General features: G+C 34.1%; 2 protein-coding genes across 2 annotated transcripts; both read right to left on the reverse strand.

The window, feature by feature from the left end:
• Positions 1–265: 265 nt before the first annotated feature.
• On the reverse strand, positions 266–9,003 carry LOC139096939 (uncharacterized). Its single transcript, XM_070648694.1, has 8 exons — positions 8,979–9,003; positions 7,796–8,417; positions 6,585–6,771; positions 4,644–5,722; positions 3,789–4,053; positions 2,667–3,716; positions 2,377–2,530; positions 266–1,530 (listed from the first exon to the last, which is right to left on the reverse strand). The coding sequence occupies exons 1-8, from the start codon at positions 9,001–9,003 to the stop codon at positions 425–427; spliced, it is 4,488 nt and encodes a 1,495-aa protein (XP_070504795.1). The 3' UTR covers positions 266–424.
• Positions 9,004–9,842: 839 nt separating this feature from the next.
• Positions 9,843–17,459, reverse strand: LOC139096903 (thioester-containing protein 1 allele R1-like). Its single transcript, XM_070648658.1, has 11 exons — positions 17,357–17,459; positions 17,132–17,208; positions 16,992–17,068; positions 15,884–16,541; positions 15,408–15,579; positions 14,157–15,226; positions 13,497–13,764; positions 11,831–12,885; positions 10,580–11,726; positions 10,363–10,522; positions 9,843–10,215 (listed from the first exon to the last, which is right to left on the reverse strand). Exons 1-11 carry the CDS (start codon positions 17,432–17,434, stop codon positions 10,169–10,171), a joined length of 4,809 nt encoding a protein of 1,602 aa, XP_070504759.1. The 5' UTR covers positions 17,435–17,459; the 3' UTR covers positions 9,843–10,168.
• Between the last annotated feature and the right edge of the window lie 312 nt (positions 17,460–17,771).

A 17,771-nucleotide genomic window follows, 5' to 3' on the forward strand; every position in this document is an offset into this window, starting at 1 on the left:
AGTTGACTTTACCTATTCCTCCAGCTTGTCATTTAACTTCCTAAAGTCAACTTACCATCTTACTAAATCAGTGGTTCACAACCTTTTATTTTTCACGGCACGTCTTTTTTGTTAGCTTCGACTGAAACCGCATACGGCATACGATTCATACTTACTTACTTACTGGAACAGTTGGAGCCTAAGTTGCTACGGTTCATGACATTTTGGTGTCACATTAGTGTGTCGTGGCGCACAGGTTATCCACCATTGCCAATTTTTATAAAAATTTACTTTTTAATTCAATTTTTATTCACTTTTTTTTTTGACAAATAATTTTCATATTTTAACAAGGCATAAAATTTACTGACAATTGCTGAATCTGTACCATTTTGAACAATCATCTGAATCAGTTATTGATATTGAAAAATTATCGTTGACATCATAGCTAAATTGTTCTCGTTGTTGTTGTTGTCCTTTGAGTTCTCCTTTCTAATTTCCTCAATTTATACTTTGCTGAATGCCATTTAGCTTCCGCATTTTTTAACTTTTGTTCCGCATTTGCATATTGTGTTTGTAAATCTTTATAAAAGTCGACTATCCTTTTAATTTGCATAGCTGTATTGTTTATTGATGTGGCTTGTTCTGATAATTGGTTGCAATGTGCTTCGAATTGTTGGGAATCGTAAAGCAAACTATTAACGTAATCAACAAATTGTGTGACATCTTTTACGGCTTTAGTTTTGCTATTATTGGCATCTTCTGCTTGAATTTTGACATCATTAGCTTTATTTTGTGCTTCCACAACCTCATCTTTAATTTCTGTGTATTTTGATGCTGTTTTTGCTTTATCGATTACGTTTTTAATCAACACCCAAACAGCATAAATATCACCTAGTATTTGCTGGATTATACTTTCTGCTTCATTCACAGAATTAAGAGTATTATTGATAGATTCTTGTGTCCTTTCAAGTTTATTTTGATCAATTGTAACGTTTGTTTTTGCATCCTCTGCATACCATCGTAGCTGATTAGCTTCATCTTTTGACTTTTGTGCATTCCGCTTAGCAGTATTGAATTTCCTTTCCGCTGTCTCGAATTTTCTTCTTACATCATTGAATTTCACTTGTGCATCATATCGTTCCGCATTTGCTTCCTTCACGGCATTTCGTGCTTGTGCTGTATTTGTTGGTTCACTTCCTGCTGATTCTTCAACATTAGTTTCATCTTGGCTTTGTTGTGCTTCATATCCAGTGTTCGATTCATTTTCAGCACTACTCAAAACATTCAAAGCATCCTCCAATTTCTCATCAGCATCGATCGCATTTTGTTCTGCTCTTTGGATATTATCCTTTGCCTCATCAAGCGTTTTTCCTGCATCTGTTAGTTGTTGTTTTGCTTGTTTAACTTCATTTATCGAATCTTTAACTGATTTTTGATATCCTTGTATTTTGTTAAGTTCTTTTTCAGCAAAAATTTTCCCTTCCAAAACTTCTATTTTGTCGCATGCCAAAGCATTTGTATCATAGGTATAGTATGATGTTTCTTTGATTACTGTAATGATTTATAAATTAGTGAGTAATAGTGAATGTATTGTAGTAACCCGGAGCAACACAATTCTGTGATGCGACTAGACGTGAGCGTGGACTAACGATTCTCGATGTCATGGTCTCGTCAAATTCTTGAGACCGAAGCCGAGACTTCAAGGATAGCCTTTGTCTTGATCTCCAGACTGTCCAAGACATCGGAAAATATCAGGACTCGAGACTATCCGAGAAGTCGCTGTACTCGGCATTGGGAACCCTTACTGACAACAAAATGATGTAAAGGACACCGAATTATTAACCGGAGATATTGATTGGGGCTAACTTTCGTCTAAGGCAGTGGTAGTCAACCTGTTTTCCGCGGCATACTAATCATATTTTGTTGCCTTATTGTTTTACTTTCCCTAAGTATGCACGCTGCATGACCCTGCATATCAATGCAACGTACCTGGGCACTATTGATGAGTCGCAAATCACACAAACCGGGTTGGTGTGACTTGAACTTCTAAATTCTAATTCTAATTCTAAACTAGAACAGCGAAAAGACACCCGAATTTAACTAGACTTTCCCTGGGATCGAACCCGTGTCCTTTGAGTCGATTGCCCGACTTCCTAACCAATTTGACCATTGTAGCTTTTTCACTGCTTGCATGAAAATGACATGCCGTGTGTAGTTTCAATTGAGAGTAACCACCAAGGTGTACCGCCAAGGTGAAAAATATAAGCCTTCCCACCACTGGTCTTAACCCAGCATTGTCAAATTATTCCTCTCCTTTCCTTTTATTAGCTATACCTCTTAACATTTACAAAGACTCGAGTACTTAAGCTATATATTGGCTCATATATTGGATCTTACCTGATCTATTATAGTCATAAATCTGGACAAGTGATGGGCTGTGGCTATCAACGTCATAAACCTTCGATCCGATTACAACAAGTTTAAACCCTCGACGTTCTATATTTTTAAGGTAGAACACGACGGCGATTGGATCTTGTTCGAATTCAATATTCTGAAATCATAAATCATGTCATTAGTAAACAGTTGAACAATCAGGACATAACTTGATAGCAGAGTTTGTAGGACTTTTGGAGTCTGGACATTGAAGTCCTGCCAATTCTGCTTGATAGTCACAACCGAATACCAACCTGAATCTTATCATTCTGATCGTGTGAAACATATCTAAATCCTCTTGGAAGTTGAACCTTAATGCTGACGTTTATGTCTGGCTGTGTCTGTAACTGTCTACTTTCGATATTGATTCGTACTTGATCATCTCGATACTTTTGAGTTTGAACGTTAATGTCAAAGTTGCCATTTGGATGAAATGGCTCAGATGTGAGAAGCTGAATTGATTTTGAGGCTTCATCTTTGTAACTTCCAGCATCTGCTGTGACTTTGATTTTGATGTCACCTATGCCATTGCATTTGATTGGAATTTTGTCAACAAATGTCTTCTTTTGTGGCTGTAAAGCTAAGGACTTTTGTATGTAATTTTTGTTACTTGATGGTATGAACTTGGTGCACTCGTAGTTGAAACTTCTGCTACTGCTTTTATCAACAAATATTGCATTTTCAAGACTTATAGATACACGTGCCTGAAGTCTATCCTGAACGTTGTTAAAGACATAGAGATCGACCCAGACAATTTCACCTTCGTATGCATATTGTGGTGTTTTGGTCATAACAACAATGTCATTTTTAACTGTCGTTTTTGGTTGGGCTTTAACGACTGCTAAGCCTTTTGTTGGATGCATCGATAATCCATAATATCTCCATGTTGCAAATGGTTTTGGTAGATTTATAGGAACAGAGCTGTCGTCAGATGTCACATCAATACTTTCATCAAGCCAAACTTTTGGGAAGTAGTCGACGTCAGTGAATGTCTCGTCCACCTCGTCAGACTCGTCACTTGTACACCGTACAAAATTCGAACCACATGTTCCTTTTTCTGTCAGTGGTTGCAGAACAAATCCATTGAACCTTTCAAAATGGTAAAGTGACGTATTTGGGAATCTATAGTTTAAGTAATAGATCAACTCATTGTAGATGTCATTTTTAGAGATTTCATTATCGCGAATCAGTTGCTGTGACAGTTGATCAATAGCTGTGAGGAACACTTTTGAACCCTTTGTTGTCTTAATATCAATATTGATTTGCTCGTTTGGCTTTCCAACTTCTGGAACTGATATTTCGAGCTGTGAAGATAAAAATTAAGATATATTAGCTAATATCCATTGATCAACAAACTAAACAACTGTTGTCCTTACCGTATTCTCAATTCCATATCCAATATTCACGACAAAATCATCATAAATAAGAACTCCATCTGAGCGACGAACATAAAATACAATTCCTCTTGATTCAGGCCTCATTTCTTCAGTCAACTCAACAGCAAATTCATAAATGTCCTTTCCAGCAGCAGGAAATTCTTCATAATGAACGATACCGTTTATGCCTATTAGAAGAACGTGAAGTGATTCCATTTCTCCTGTAGTATGTGCTTGATATTTGATCTTTTGGCCGATGACAGTACTATAAGAATAAAAATGATAAAATATATATTAAAATCAATCTATCATGGACTCATTCGAACACAAAATATATCCAAGACACATTCTATCCTGGACACAATATATCCTAGACACAATACATCCTGGACACAATATATCCTAGACACATTCTATCCTGGACACAATATATCCAAGACACAATATATCCAAGACACATTGTACCCTAGACACAATACATTCAAGACACATTGTACCCTAGACACCATACATCCAAGACACATTGTACCCTAGACACAACATATCCAAGACACATTATACCCTAGACACTATATATCCAAGACACATTGTACCCTAGACACAATACATCCAGGACACATTGTACCCTAGACACAACATATCCAAGACACATTATACCCTAGACACAATATATCCAAGACACATTGTACCCTAGACACAATACATCTAAGACACATTCTGTCCTGGATTCCATATATCCAAGACACATTCTATTCAAGACATAATTTGTCAGACACAATTTGTCTTGGACACAGCTTGATGGAAAAAAACAACAGTTACCCCGGAGTTCGAACTTCTAACATGTCAATATCTTACCTTTCCTTCAGAGTAGTTACTTGCATATACTCCTTCTCTCCCATCATTGGCAATGGTTCAATCACTTCAGTCAATTTTGCATCAGCAAATTGATAATTCAATGTAATTTGTGTTGTAGCTGACGTCGGTTCCACAGGTGTTAATATCTCACCATCTTTAAGATTTAATTGAAATTGCTTCTTAACAGTTCCGGTGCCATTATTGTGATACTCAACAGTCATGTATAATTGGTTGAAAGAATTGTCCGGTTGTCCATTTAATGTCTTAACTTTGACTTTCATTGGAAATTTAAATCCTGGTTTAAAGTACTTCTTCCTGATCAGATGAATCGTATTTCTAGTATTGTACTTAAGTTCAACTTCCTTTGATGTTTTGATGGATCTTTGTGTGTCTGGATCAGTTGCTTCAACATCAAATCGCAAGATTATGTCAGCTGATGCATTTCGTCCTACAATTTCATCATTAAATTCGACTTCATTTTTGTAACCAGCAAGTTCGACCTGCTTAACAAGCTTCCTTTCGAAGGCGATCCTGTCCGATCCTTTAAACTTTCCAGATGCGTAGATATTTGCGGTTCCAGTAAAGATCTTGTTGTTTTTGTCCTTAACGTAAATATCCATATAAGCTCGTCTATCCGTGTAGCTGATAGCTGAAGACATTTGTATATACATTTCAAGGTTGTCATCACTTGGTTGCCCGACATGGAATTTTTTGGTAATTTTCTTGTCTCCGGATTCGACTTGAATCTTCCACTGACCCACATTTTGAGCAGTTTCAAGTTTAAAGGAATTTTCATAGACACCAAAATTTGTGGTTTGAATTCTTTCAAATATTTGGACGGCTTCATTTTTAGAGTCAAGGATTTTAACATTAATGGACTGTGTTCCTTTATATGGAAGCAGTTTCTGATTTAATGCAAAAATTCGGAATGAAAAGGATTCGCTGGTTGAATAGAAGAGTTTGCTGAATTGGATGAGAATTAGCGGACGATCTGAAGACTTGATAAGCTTAACTGACGAGCATTTATTTGATGACCATGGTGCAACCTTCAGCTCATATGCATTTGATTGGGGGATATTCTATCAATAAGAATATTTGAATTAAATTATAGGTTTAGGGTAAAAAATGTAATTTTTGGTCACTTTTTTCGCAGGATGCAATGAAAAATTTGTATGGAAGGAATTTTTGGAAAAGTTTAATGAATGATTTAATGCCTTTCCACTGCAGCTACATCCATAAAATTTGAATCACACTTTATTTAGACCTAAATCTTTAAATTTGCATCAAAAAAGTTAAGATTAAGGCAAAAAAATTTCACAAATTTTCATTGTTTACTTTTGTAAAAAGTGACCAAAAATTACATTTGAAAATGGGTCATTTTGTATGAAGAATTGTGAAGAAGTGCTTCAATCATTTGAAAAAATTAATATGAGGAATGATAAAGAGATATAAAAGGCAACTTTTTGGGTACTTATTGGTTTATGAAAAACAAGTTCTTTAGCGCAAGCGGCTGTAACAAAAAATGGGCAAATTTTGGTCATTTTTCCAGTTTTTTCTTTTGAAAATTTTAAACTACAGGAAGACCAATAGCCAAAAGTTTTAATGCAGAAGTGCTTATTTTTGGATCTTTTACAACTCTTCTATACAAGCTCTGGTTTATAAATGCTTAGAAATGCCTTTTTCAAAAATGACCAAAAAAAAGTGACCAAAAATTACATTTTTTACCCTATTTGTAACGAATTTGCAAAATTTAAATTTTTTAATTAATTTTAAAAATTCAAATTTTTTAGCGGTTTTTAAAAATTTAAATTTTTTAACGGTTTTTAAAAATTCAAATTTTTTATCGGTTTTTAAAAATTCAAATTTTTTAACGGTTTTTTACAATTTAAATCTTTTAACGGTTTTTAAGATTTCAAAATATAAAACAAGAAACAAGCTTACCTGAAACTGAACTTGTTCAAATGTTTCCTTATCAGATATACGAACAATCTCAGTCATTGGTCTATTTGATGTCAATAAGGACACATCAACAATTGATCCTGATCTCAAATTATTTGCTGACAAAAATGTTCTATAGCTTAAGTACGGTGATAGCAAATGAGATCCAATCAAGATGATTTGTTCACTTCTGTAAATAAAATATCAAGTCAGACTATCTCAATTTCAAATATTGACCGTTATTATTTGAATGAAAATACGGGGATAAAAACTATGTTTTTAAAAATAAAATGACCGTTGAAATTTTTTAAAATCAAAAAATACGTTACAAACATAAAAATCAAAATGTTTTCTTTCAAATTGATAAATAAGTAAGTAAGTAAGTAAGTAAGTTAGAAAGTGTGTCAACTTTCGCTTACACTTTGTAGTGAGGTTATTGCACGTCGGTTCTATTACTGGACCCATTATAATATCCCATTATGATGATTACACTGGATCTCATTATAGATCCAGTGAACCCAAGGAACTAGACGAAGGCGCACGAGAGCCCATTCGGAGACTGAATCTGTCAATAAACTTCTGTCAGTTTTTAATTTCCAGCACTTTTATATCGTTGCTCACACAGTAACCCCATGAGCTCGAGAATCATTATACTTACAGTAATTACATCCAGTTGACATATGGAACCAAAATACACAAATCAGGTTTTTTTAGGGTTCGCCCAGATGCACAGACCTGCAGTTTTCTGCATCTCTGCATCTATGTGCATCTAATTTAGGCAAACCCTATTTTTTTAACGGTATTTAAGAATTCAACACTTTAATATACTAATATAATATCAATGATGTTACCACTAAAAACAATAAAGTTTTTGGAAATGGACATTTTGGAACGGGGGAGGTTGGATCTAGAAATTCGTTTTTTTGCGTAACGTAATGAGCGAACGGCCCCTAACCAACTCTAAATGTCTATTTAACTCGGCTAAATTTTTCGCTAAAATAGGCGAACATTTAGTGCTTCTTGCGCAGAGTTTTTGTCTACCAAGCCAACCATTCAGTCAACGCGGGCCTTCAAACGCATTAATTTTGAAGGAATATAATATCAGTGAAATATAATCAGTGGGTAAACAATGAGTGGGCAAGCGAACAGCGACCAAACCCGAAAAAAAACAGTTAAATTTGAATAGATATTAATTTTTTTTATCAAATGCTTACCTTTGATTGATTATATCTGTAATCCATTCATAAAATTTTAGGACATTTGTGAACACTGCATAGTTGTAAGTATTACAACCTTCAGGATCTGCGATTGACGATGACACAATTCCTCGAAGATAATAAACTCCTTGATCTTTTACAAATAATCCATTTCCACTGTCACCTTCGCAAACGCTAGATCCATTACGATATCCAGCACAAAATGTTCGAAGGCTAGACAATAACAAAAGTACAGGATTTGAAAAAAAGCATTTTTCATTGCTCAATTCGATTGGCATTTTAACTTTTTTTAAAACATTTTCAAGATTTCGATTTTGATTCAGTCCATATCCGACTGCATATCCATGCGATATTTCAGCAATATTTGATTCAGGAGGAATTAAGCATATAGGCTGAATATATGAGCTGAATGTGACATTTTCTTTCAAAGTCAGCATTGCAATGTCAGCATCGAATGACTCAGATTTTGTATTCCAGTCTTCATGAACATTTATACTTGAAATTTCAGAATAAACTCGTCCAGGTTCATTATCACTAAAGTTATGTGCACCCAAAACAACTTTAATATCGTTTGTCGTAAACTTGTGCTCATCTTTCTTGCCGTGTATGCAGTGAGCAGCTACAGTGAGAAATAGGAAACCATTAAAATGTGTTAAGAACAAGATCCAGTAAGGCTCAAATACAACAAATGTATGAATTTCCTCATTTAACGGACTTTTGTAATTTAAACTTTTCAACGGTTACAACAAATTCAAACTTTGTTCAGAAAATATTGTAAAACATTGACAAACATTTGTAAAAACATTGCAAAAGCATTGAAAAAAATTGAAAACTTTTGAAAACATTGTAAAACATTGTAAAACATTGAAAAACATTGACAAACATTTGAAAAAACATATAAAGCATTGTAAAACACTCCGAAAACGTTGATGTAACGTTTTAAAAAATAACAAAAAAAAAAACTCACTATCCGAGTCGGGCTGAGCTTCGCACTTGAAAATTTGGTGTGATTATTAGAGACAAAAATCAGTGTTAATCTCACCTGTCAGCACCAAATTGTTTGTCAAAAGTGTTCCTCCACAAAATTTTTCTCCGTTGTTCATCAGCACAGCCGCCCTGTTAAGAGAGAACTTATTTCATTTTTGAGAGAATTTTTGAGAATTAAATTTAAATTTCTCACCATGGAAAGAGCCCACGTACGGCATAATTTCCTCCGTAAATGTATCCTTGTCCAACTGCAATCTTACCGCAGGTTCCCTAAACTATTATTGACATTTTATTAACAATTAACCCAAATTAGATAAAATATTTAAAAACTTACATCAAAAAATTAAAAAAAAATTATTTTTCATCACAATTTAATTATTGATTCTAAATTGTTAGGCACAAGCTACATACTCCAGTATTTTGAGCTAATGTCGGCACTAAAAGCACAAATAATCCACAAAATATTAAAAATTTCATTTTACAGTTCATCCTTAAACAGGTTTCTCTCAAAATTTTTTGTAATTTTTTGGAGATTCTAATCATTTATTTTTAACAAGATTATCAATTCACTCAATGTACTCGAGTATAAACACATTAATCGTTCTCCTTATTTCCCTTCAAAGCTTCTTGCATGTCTTAAAAATTGAGAATTTCTCCTCATTTAATTCTTAATTTATATAATTTAGAGTCAGTCAACATCTTCATTATCATTTCTGAGAAAATCATTAAAATGAAAGTTTTTTTATATATTTGTCGTGTGCCTAACTGTTGCAGTCTTGTGTGATGACAGTGTAAATTTGGATGAAAATATTCAAAATCATCATGTTGGAAGTAGAAAAATCAGAGCTTCTGGTGATCAATTTAGTGTAAATTCTGAATCTTATTCAGAAGAAGACGATGAGATTCAATGTGACGACTTACCTGAACGACAAGATTGAAATGAGATTAAATGTAAAGAACTTAACTCTTACCAAGCATGGTGGGAAAAAGGGAACGTAGCTTAGAGCGAAATGACAGGCACAAGGACAAATGACCTGAATTATATTAATAATTTCAATTTAAATTTTTTGCATATTTTTATTTATTTAAGCTCAAAATATAAAATTATTGAAAATTGAAATGGCAAGAACTGCTTAAGGACCGAATTCTCCGGTGATGGAATGGTAAGGTACAGCGCGGTATAGGTACAGCGATTATGCTCCTGTAGAACGATGTAGAAGTGTGATTGTACTAATGCTGCATCGGTCCTAGATTTTCAAATGATTATTTGAGTACAAAAAAGCAATAAAAAAAGGATATTTAACACGTCCATTACGTAGCGCTCTTAGGGAGCATGGGGGTAAGGGATTATCAGGGGACGGCTCTAAGTAGCTTTAAGTAGCTTTATGAGACTATACAATACATGTCATACTTGTAAACATCCTTCATATCTGAAATAGGATTAATTTTTAAATAATATCAATTATGTGCATTGTTGGCTGGACCATTTGAGGGTTTGACTACTTGACTGTCTGTCTGGAATCCCATGAGTCAAACTCTCAAATGGTCCTACCAACTCTGAGTATATTGCCACTTACTTGGTCGATAGTAGTCATAAAACTTGATAGTTAGCGGTTTGTAGTAACTCTCAACATTTGGATCTTTAACAACTGTAATTTTTTGGGTATATCCTCTATTTTTTTCTTTGTTGCTGAAATGGAAGACTAAAGTAGTTCCACCATTTTTGTATCCAACAGCCTGAAAAATATGATAAATTTGGAAATTATAGTTTAAAATATAATTTGGAATTCTTACTTCTCGAGGATCCTTATAATGAGTATATCCAACTGGTAAATCAACTTCTAAGGTTAAAATGCTGTTTCCTAAATCTCTATCAGCTGGTCTAAATTCATATTTAACTTCAATAACTAATGTGTCTACCCAACTTCCTTTCCTAACAACTGTTTCAACATTTGAGATTGAATTACTTACAACTGTGTCGTTAAGAGTTTCCTGATATAGATTTATATATCCTAGATCTTGGTCACGTGTGATCAAGTTGTCATTTAGATCAATCAGTCGATATTTAATGGATTCGGATGACTCAACAGAAGTGTCAGTATTATTGGCATGAAATACAAATGGTCTCGGTGAATATTTTCGATATTTTGTATAGTCATAAAGTGCTTGTAGACCCAAAACTGTATCGTATGGTGAGAAGAAGGCTCCGTCAGCATTTCGGTACTTTAACAGCCATTCAACTTGTTCTTTTGGATCTTGTTTGACCAAAATTTTGGCACGAATTATGTAAGATAAAGACTGAACAAACAATGAGTAATGTTTTAAGTATCTCCTTGGGCTTTTGTAGCCATGGTTGAGTTTGATTAGGTAATATCTTGCATTTGCATGATTACCATTGAGTGCGTATATATAAGCAGTCATACTGATAAGATGGTCACCTTTATAAACAGTTGAATCTCTGCTACTTCTGTCAACTAAATAGTTTAGTGATGTCCTAATCTCATTTGAGTATTGACTCCTGTATTGAGGATCTTTGGACATTGTTTCAACAATCGATGCTGTTTGAATGTATTTCCGAACTGTCGGACTAATATCCTTGTGATCATCAAATGCAGCATTATATGTGAAATCTCCTGAACTGTACTGTTGCTTTTTGATATAGTCGAGTGTTTCAAAAACCAATGTCGATGCATTAAGGTATTCTGTAGTGTTGGCATCAATCAGAACTCCAGCGGTGAAAGCTAATTTTCTAAGATTTTTATCACGATTTGGCATATTTTTAAGAATGTTAGCAACTTCTGTTCCATTTTCATCAATTCTATTTTTTGCGTCCATTGCCTTTGGATGGCCTGGATTTCCAACATAATCAAAATAGTTGCAGATTATGACATCTGTTGCAAATTTCAAAACTATTTCTTCTTCGAGGTACATTGACTGTCGACTGAAAATAGAATAATTGAAAAGTAATTCAATTATTGATGATTCATGTCAGGAATTTCAATGTAGGGATTATCATGGATTGAATCAGACAAAACATTTACTTACCAAACTTCCTCCAATCCAAATAATGCTGGTCCAAGTAAATTTCCATGAACGCCTACAAATGTAGGATTTGTGCTTATATCTCCAACTTCATACTCAGTCACTTTAATATAACTGACCGGCTCATCTGCTACCAATCGAGTGCTGATTAATGACGTCTTTAATTCCTTCGAGTCTTTTACATCAATTAATTTATCAGTTTCAGCTGAAACTTGACCGTTAAATGTTGCTTTTAACTTGATTTGCTCAAGACTTTTGGCACTGATATAAAATTGACGGGATATTGATGGTCGCTGTGGTGTTAAATTGACTGCAAATTGTATACCTGACACGACTTTTGTATCGATACATGTTTTGTAGCCTTTCTGTGAAATTTCATTGCCTCTGTGTAAGTATCCATCCACAACAGTGATGTCAATAGTTCCGCTTATTGTTAAGGTTGGATTTAAGTTTTCAGCTATGACAGTTATTTTGTGCATCTCATCCGTTTTAATTGATGTTGTTCCAGACAGTTGTAAATCCACTTTATGCTTAATTGTTCCTTTAACTGATATTTCAGGCTGTGTCTTAACAACGGTTAAACCTTTTGTTGGATGTACAGAAATTCCCAAAATTCGCCATGTTGCTGTTATGTCTGGAAATTTAATCTGTTTTGTGTGTGGCTCACTAGTATCGGCAATGTACTTTAATTCCGGCACCAATTCTGGATAATACTTTTGAACTGATTCAAGGCTTCTTTTATCCCTTTGTGGCTGTTTAACTGGCTCATCAATGTCGGTAAAACCTGATCTCGATGATACGGTATTTCCATTTTTTAGCGGTTCCAATATAAAGGCATTCAACTTTTCAAAATGATAATTTTCAGGCAACGGATGCTTTTCATTTAAATAATATGTAATTTCATCATAAATTGATGTTCTGGAGATTTCATTGTCTCGACTGATTAATGCTGACTTGGCATTTATAGCTATCAGGTAGACTCGTGATCCTTCTTCAGTTTTTACTTGGATATCAGTTGGTGTTTCGGGCTCTGCTGTTTCAGGTGCAGTTATATCAAGCTACAAAGGAGATACAAATAAGTTAGAACTGGATATAAATTGAGGATTAACTAGATATGTCCTTTGAAATACTGGAAGTTGATGGCTTGGTCCATCAATCCTTGACCATAATGATACAATTCATTCTATAGACTATGACATATAGCTAAATCTACGATATACTTCCTTAGGCAGTTCCTAACAAGCAAAGAACATGCTGTCATGGAGTTTATGATCCATGAACCCATCATGGCATCTCCATAATACTGCCAAACTGAGCCTTTTGTCGCTCAGGCATTAAAATCACTAAATTCATTAATTTTCAGAACAGTCAATAGGGTTTGAAGGAAAGAGTCAACATAAGACATTCTCCGTGCGACTCGGTTAAGGTTGGGAAAGTATTGAGCATGCATAGCTAATTTACAGGCTCAAAAAGTCACAGAACATGCTCTCAAGAGCTGATTAAGAGCCTTAGAATACGTCAAATACTATATTCTCATATAATAACAAGCAGAGCTCGCAGTCGACCCAAATTTACATGAAGTTGGGTCGATTATTCCACACAAAACTCAAATCGACTATAAACTCTGATAACAAGCAACCAATCCAATAATCCAAGGAACTAAACTTACAGAATTATCAACAGAAAATCCAAGACTAATCGAAAATTCATCATAAACTAATTCACCGCCATTTAATCGAGAATAAAATATAAGTCCACGTGCTTCAGGCTTCATGTCATTTGTTACTTCCATACTGATGTCATATAAATCATGTCCTACTGAATCTGAGAAGGTTTCTTGCATCACAACACCATTTAATCCAAAAACAATCAAGTGAAGTTCCTCCATTTCTTCCGTTGATTGAACTTTTATACGAACTTTTGATCCAATTGATGGACTGAAATAGAGAATAGAAAAGTAAGTTAGGTTGCAGTTGATTTAATAATATTCTGAGCAACACAATGCACCCGAACAGACATAGAGCACAAATTTTCAGATAATTGAGTATCCTTAAGTAGAATATTGATTAATTATACTCATGAACACGCTCATTTAGGTAATTTAGGGTCCTAGTAGAGGATGTTCGGGAGTAAGGACATATCCTGGAAAGGTGGGGATAGGGAATTGGATTCAATTTGCTAGCGCTTTTTCAAGGCATTACCATTTGGTATTGGAAACTCAAACATTTTTAGATATATGATAGTTTGAACCCTAAAACCCCTTCCATTAGGTACAGTCATGATTAAACGCCTGACAATAAGAAGTATGGATGCCTTAATAACTACATACCTTTTTGTAAGGACGGTAGCCTGCATGTACTCGTTAACACCTGGGAACACCGCGACTTCCTCCGTATGCTTTGTATCTGCAATTTCCATCAAAATTTGAATCTTTCTCGTGTCATGACTCGGTTCCAAAAAGTAGACAGTTTCACCATTTTTGAGATTTGTATGGAAAACTTTCTCATTTTCTGTGTTGCTTCTTGATATGTATTTGATGGTTGTTACTAGCTGATTAAATTCATTTTCTGGTTTACCATCGAGTGTCTTAACACGTGCTTTTATTGGATATTTATAGCTAGGCTTAAAGTACTTGTTTCGGATAATTTGAATTGTATTTTTGCCTTTATATCTCATGAGGATTTCCTTCTCAACAGTTGTAGTTTTTCCTGTTGATGTTTGAGTGACAATTGCTGTAAATTTAAGTTTCATGTCAGCCGTTGGGAATCTTATGCTTAAATCTTCCTGGATGTCAAGTGCAAAGACAGTTTTGGTTGTTTTTAAGTCTTGACTCTTAACAACCTTGTTGATCTCATTGATGGATGCATTTACAAATTTAGCATCTAAATGTATCCCTGCACTTCGTCCTGATGCTTCCTTTGTGTGCAGAATCAGATAAATTTTACGATCGACAAAGGCAACAGCATCTTGAACTTCTATGAACACTTCGTCGTCATATTGGTTTTGTTGCTGAATTTGAAATGATTTTGAGACTTTACGGTTGTCAACTTCAACAGTTATGGTCCATAAACCAGGACTTGCTGCTTGTGGAATGGTTGCATTTCCTTCATAAACACCAAATTTACCAATTTCTTCAAGGCCACCAAGACTGATTCTTGCGTTTGGATTATCAGCTTTAGTAATGGATGCTGTCAGTTTTCCGTGATTCTGTAGTGGAATTAGCTTACGATCAAGAACAAATGCTTGAAATTTAAATAATTCTCCAGCTTTATAGATCGGCTTATCGAATTGAATGAAGACAATTGGACTTTTTGCCATGTTAATCAGATCAACTGACTGTTCTCCATGTCCATTCACTTCTACAGACAATTCAGGTTTGTTAGGAAGAGATGATGGAGTCTGGAAGTAATGAGTATTATTAATAATTGAATTCTGATGTAACACAGAGACACAGAGACAAAGAGCCATAAAGATACAGAGCCACAGAGCCACTGAGTCACCGAGTCAACGAGAAACGAGTCATCGAGACTGAGATCAAGTCACCGCGACATCGAGTCTCTTGATAATTTAATTAACTTACTTCAAAAGTTGCCTTATCAAATGATCTGTCTTCTAAATCTTTAAAAGTCATCCCATTGTTTTGACCAATGTCAATATTAATTACTGCATCGCTGCTTTGGCTTGTTACAAGAAATGCTGAATAATTTGATTCGGGTAATATAAATCGGGATCCAATAATGGCTATAACATGACTAAAATTGGTGAAAAGATAGAATTAGTATTAATGCGATTTTAACAATTTTCTAATTAGTAATGAATGGACGGCACGTAGCAGTAGCAGAGCTTGAAGCCGACTTTGAGTTTTGTATGGATTCAAGTCCCAATAATTCTTGAGACACTTTCATGAATTAAAAATATCATCCTAACGTGAAATTTGCTCAAACTATGTGACAAAGCCAGCAACAGACTTAGATGGAAGATCTTTTGTTGTAAATTTCACTTAGGAGCAATGCTACAATAAGTAAGTACCACATTAGTGATGAACATATATTGTACCTTTCTAAAGAAATCAGCCCAAGAGAGAATTCTTGCCTTTGGTAGATTATATTTTTAATCCATTCATGAAATTTTATGACATTTGTGAACACTGCATAGTTGTAAGTATCACAACCTTCAGGATCTGCGATTGACGCTGACACAATTCCTCGAAGATAATGAACTCCACGGTATTTTACAAATAATCCATTTCCACTATCACCTTGACAAACACCGGATCCATTACGATCACCAGCACAAAAAGTTCGACGACTTGACAGTGACAAAAGTACATGATTTGTATAAAAGCATTCTTCATTGCTTAATTCAATTGGCATTTTAACATATTTTAAAACATTTTCAAGATTTCGATTTTCATTGAGTCCATATCCGACTGCATATCCATACGTTATTTCAGCAATATTTGATTCAGGAGGAATTAAGCATATAGGCTGGATATATGAACTGAATCGGACATTTTCTTTCAAAGTCAGCATTGCAATGTCTGCATCATTTGACTCTGATGTTAAATTCCAGTCTTTATGAACATTTATAGTTGAAATTTCAGAATAAACTCGTCCAGGTTCGTCTACATTAAAGTTATGTCCACCCAAAACAACTGTAATATTATCAGTCGTATACTTGTGCAGATCTTCCTTGCCGTGTATGCAATGAGCAGCTAAAATGAGGAATAGGAAAACATTAAAATGTGTTAAGAACAAGATCCAGTAAGAATTAAATACAACAAATGTATGAATTTCCTCATTTAACGGACTTTTGTAATTTAAACTTTTCAACGGTTACAACAAATTCAAACTTTGATCAGAAAATATTGTTAAACATTGACAAACATTTGTAAAAACATGTAAAAACATTGCAAAACACTCCAAAAACATTTAAAACTATTAAAAGACATTGTAAATACATTGAAAAACATTGAAAACAATGAAAAAACATTTTGGAAACATTGCGAAACATTAAAAAATAATTTAACAACTTAAAAATATTGTTAAACATTGAAATTCACTGTAAAACAATAAAAAAACGTATTTTTTTGCTTACAAAAATAAAAATGGCCGCTATAATTCAATAGAACTGAGGTAATGATAAAATCAGAATTAAATCTCACCTGTCAACACAAACTTATTTGTCAAAAGTGTTCCACCACAAAATTTAATTCCTTCTTTATTCATCAGCACAGCCGCCCTAAGGAGAGAATTTATTTAATTTTTGAGAGAATTTTTGAGAATTAAAATTTAAATTTCTCACCATGGAAAGAGTCCACGTTTGGCATAATTTCCTCCGTAAATATTTGACCATCCAGCAGCAATTCTCCCACAAGTGCCCTAAACTATTATTGACATGTTATTAACATTAACTGAACCAAATTAAGTTAAATATTTAAAAACTTACAGCAGAAAAATTGAAAAAAAAAAATAATTTTTCATCACAATTTAATTATTGAATCTAAATTGTCAGGCACAAGCTACATACTTCAGTATTTTGAGCTAATGTTGGCACTAAAAGCACAAATAATCCACAAAATATTAAAAATTTCATTTTACAGTTCATCCTTAAACAGGTTTAATCACAAACATTCCAATTTTATGACTGATTACTGACCGAGAGAGGAGATAAGCTTGTGAAAAAAATTAAAGTCAATTGAGTAAATCTCTCATAAATTTTTGTGATTTTTTGGAGGTTCTAATCATCCAAGTATCAAGTTACTCGATGTACTCGAGTATAAACACATTAATCGTTCTCCTTATTTCCCCTCAAAGCTTCTTGCATGTCTTAAAAATGAGAATTTCCCCTCACTTAATTCTTAATTTATATAATTTAGAGTCAGTCAACATCTTCATTATCATTTCTGTAAAAATCATTAAAATGAAAGTTTTTTATATATTTG

The sequence above is a fragment of the Chironomus tepperi genome, unplaced genomic scaffold (assembly GCF_022539635.2).
Source record: "Chironomus tepperi strain 1889 unplaced genomic scaffold, CSIRO-AGI_Ctep_v1 contig_409, whole genome shotgun sequence".
Taxonomy (NCBI): domain Eukaryota; kingdom Metazoa; phylum Arthropoda; class Insecta; order Diptera; family Chironomidae; genus Chironomus; species Chironomus tepperi.